The sequence below is a fragment of the Corapipo altera genome, unplaced genomic scaffold (assembly GCF_003945725.1).
Source record: "Corapipo altera isolate COAL_440 unplaced genomic scaffold, ASM394572v1 59303, whole genome shotgun sequence".
Classification (NCBI taxonomy): domain Eukaryota; kingdom Metazoa; phylum Chordata; class Aves; order Passeriformes; family Pipridae; genus Corapipo; species Corapipo altera.
The window spans coordinates 873-3546 of NW_020887833.1; the positions used below are offsets into that span (position 1 = coordinate 873).

At 67.7% G+C, this 2674-nt stretch overlaps 1 protein-coding gene and 1 long non-coding RNA gene across 2 annotated transcripts; one reads left to right on the top strand and one right to left on the bottom strand.

Annotated features, from left to right (window-relative positions):
* Window positions 1–6: 6 nt before the first annotated feature.
* Window positions 7–305, top strand: LOC113941765. The gene is made up of 2 exons (XR_003525752.1): window positions 7–148; window positions 183–305. It is a non-coding gene; the product is annotated as an uncharacterized LOC113941765 (long non-coding RNA).
* Window positions 306–1541: 1236 nt separating this feature from the next.
* On the bottom strand, window positions 1542–2658 carry LOC113941764 (RNA-binding protein 14-like). Its single transcript, XM_027632908.1, has 2 exons — window positions 2345–2658; window positions 1542–1993 (listed from the first exon to the last, which is right to left on the bottom strand). The coding sequence occupies exons 1-2, from the start codon at window positions 2578–2580 to the stop codon at window positions 1786–1788; spliced, it is 444 nt and encodes a 147-aa protein (XP_027488709.1). The 5' UTR covers window positions 2581–2658; the 3' UTR covers window positions 1542–1785.
* Between the last annotated feature and the right edge of the window lie 16 nt (window positions 2659–2674).

Here is a 2674-nt window from a genome sequence, read left to right on the forward strand (position 1 = left end):
CCCCCCCCCCGGGGCTCAGGTGCCGCCGTCCCCCAGCGCCAGCTTTGCTTTGCTTCGCCGCCCCCCTGTCGCTCCCCCCGGAGCTGCCCCGAGTCGTCGTTTGCCTTTTTTTCCTTTATTTTCGAGAGGCTGGAGAAGCCCGTGGTAGGTTTGTAGCCCGAGGCTGGAGAAGCCCGTGGTAGGTTTGTAGCCCAAGGCCGTAGCTGACCGGAGCCCGCCGCGCCGGCGGGGGTGGATCCCTCCCATCCTTAGCGTCCCCCGACCCCCTCTTCCGGTAAAATAAACCCAGAATTTTTAACAAATGGCGCTGGCTCCGCCCCCGCTTCTTTCTCTGCACTCGAGTTCCCCCCAGAATGTGGCGGGGAACCTTTTGGGGGAACCTTTTGGTGGAACCTTTTGGTGGAACCTTTTGGACTCACCGGGGCTGCCCCTGCCCTGCCCGGCTCTGCCAAGGGAGGGGCAGATGAGCCGGGGAAAGGGGGGCACCCCCAAAATAGCCCCCGGCCCCCCAAAAGGGGGTAACGATGAGGCTTTAATGAGCCCCTGGCTCTGCTCCCCACCTTCCCTGCACCCTCAGGGGTTTCCCTCCTCATTTTCCTCCTCCTCACGGGCAGCCTGAGCAGCAAATTAACCTGCCCGGGGCTAATTAGTCCCTAGACTGGCTGGTTTGTCCAAATTAACCTGCCCGGGGCTAATTAGTCCCCAGACTGGCTGGTTTGTCCCCACGTTGTCTCGTCGGTCACCAACCCGGCTCCCCGGTCCCCACATTTATTCAGTGGTCCCCAGACGGGTTTATTGGTCCCCAACCTGGCTGGTTTGTTCCTAAACCATCTCCCTCCTCCCCACACGGCTCCTTTGTCCCCGAATGGCCCCCGCCACCCTCCTGCCTCTCCACCCTCCTGCCTCTCTGTGCTCCTTCTGTTCTTCGGTGACGTCGCCGGTTCCGCCTGCGCTGGCTCCGCCTCTGCCTCGGCAGCCGCCGCTCCCATCGCTCCCATCACTCGGTGACGTGGCCTGGGGGGCTCGTGGCCTGGGGGGCTCGGGGGGGGACACGTGTGGCTGCCCTGGAGAGGAGGGGAGAGGCCTTAGACCCTCCTGCCTGGCTAATTAACGTGGTGTTAATGAGCCCCGGCCGGCCCTCCCACGGCACAACCAGGCCCATGTCACAGTGGCCCGTGACTCTCCCGGCACACACCACCCACCACCCCTGCCACGGCTCACGCGGGTTTGCCCCTCAAAACCAGGTTTTCTCACCCCAAACGAGGCTGTGGTGCAGGTTGGTGCCCGGCAATCCCTCGTGTTCACCGCGGCAGCGTCACGATGGCTCCGAGTCCAGCGCTGCTGTCCCAGCGCTCCGGCCCTTCCCGCTGCCGGCACCGCACAGCTCGTGCTCCAGATCCGCCTCTTCCGTGGCGGCAAAGCGGCTCCAGCGCCAGGAGTGGCACCGAACCGGGTGGGGTGTGGTACCAGTGGCACTGGGAACTGTCACTGAGAGCGGGAGGAAACCCCCAGGGCCAGGGAAGAACCAGGCGGGAGGCGTCGGGAACCGAACAGACCCCAGTGTTTATTTACAATCATAAAAAACCCCGGCACCGCGCCGGGCACGACGCTGGAAACGGGGGGAATTCACCCAAAAACGGGGCGACTCGTGGTACAAAAAGAGCCTCGGTGGTTACGAACCGGCACCGAGCGCCGTAACCGCGGAACCCTCTAGAAAAACTCAAATAAAGAGCGACAAACCGAAAAAAGCAGCTAAAAAAGGCCAGTCCGTGCGCCGGGAGCGGCTCACAGGCGGCGCTGGTAGCCCGAGTGGACGCGGGCGGCGGGCAGGTAGTCGTTGTACCCGCCCGAGTACCGGGCGTACTCGGCGTGCGCGTCCGGCAGCCGGCGATAGTCCAGCGGGGACTTGGTGGGCGAGCGGCGGTAGCCCAGCGGCGAGTCGGCTAAGCGCCGGTAATCGGCCAGGTCGGACAGGCGGCGCTCGGAGCCGTACCTGGGCGAGAGAACAGACGGGGATGAGTTGGTGGGGGGGGACGACACACAGACGGTGCCCAGATCCACCCCGGCAGCACCGCATCCCCCCCGGGCGCGCGTCGCGGCTGGCACGGCCGGCGCAGGACGGGTCGGGTGCCACGGTGGCTCCGCCGCCGGCTCCCCCCGTCCCGCCCGGAGCCCCATCCCGCCCCGGGGACGTAGAGCACGAGCGGAACCATCGCGCCCCCCGCACCGGGCGTTGGCGTGCCGGTGCCACGCCGGTCAAGCCCCGAGGGGCACGCCGGTGCCCGGCGAGCCGGCACAGGGTGAGCGGCAGGGGCGGGTGCGGGTGCCCCGCCCGGCGCCGTACCTTTTAGCCAGGGCGGACGATTTTTTGTACGGGTCGTCGTAGACGGCGCTGCGAGGCGGGGACAGGCGGGTGCGCTCGTAGGGCGGTGCGGCGGCGGCGGCCTGAGCCAGGCCCAGGTAGGAGCCCGCCGGCTGCCCCAGCTGGCTCGGCCCGTCGTAGGCGCTGCCCGGCTGGGCTCGGTACGCGGCCGCCAGCGCGGCGGAGGACGGCTGCTGCGCCGGGTAGGAGGCCGCCATGGCGCTGGAGGCCTGGGCCCGGTACGCGGCCGTCAGCGGGGCGGAGGCCTGCGCCTTGTAGGAGGCGGCGGCGGCAGCCTGGCTGCCGTAGGAC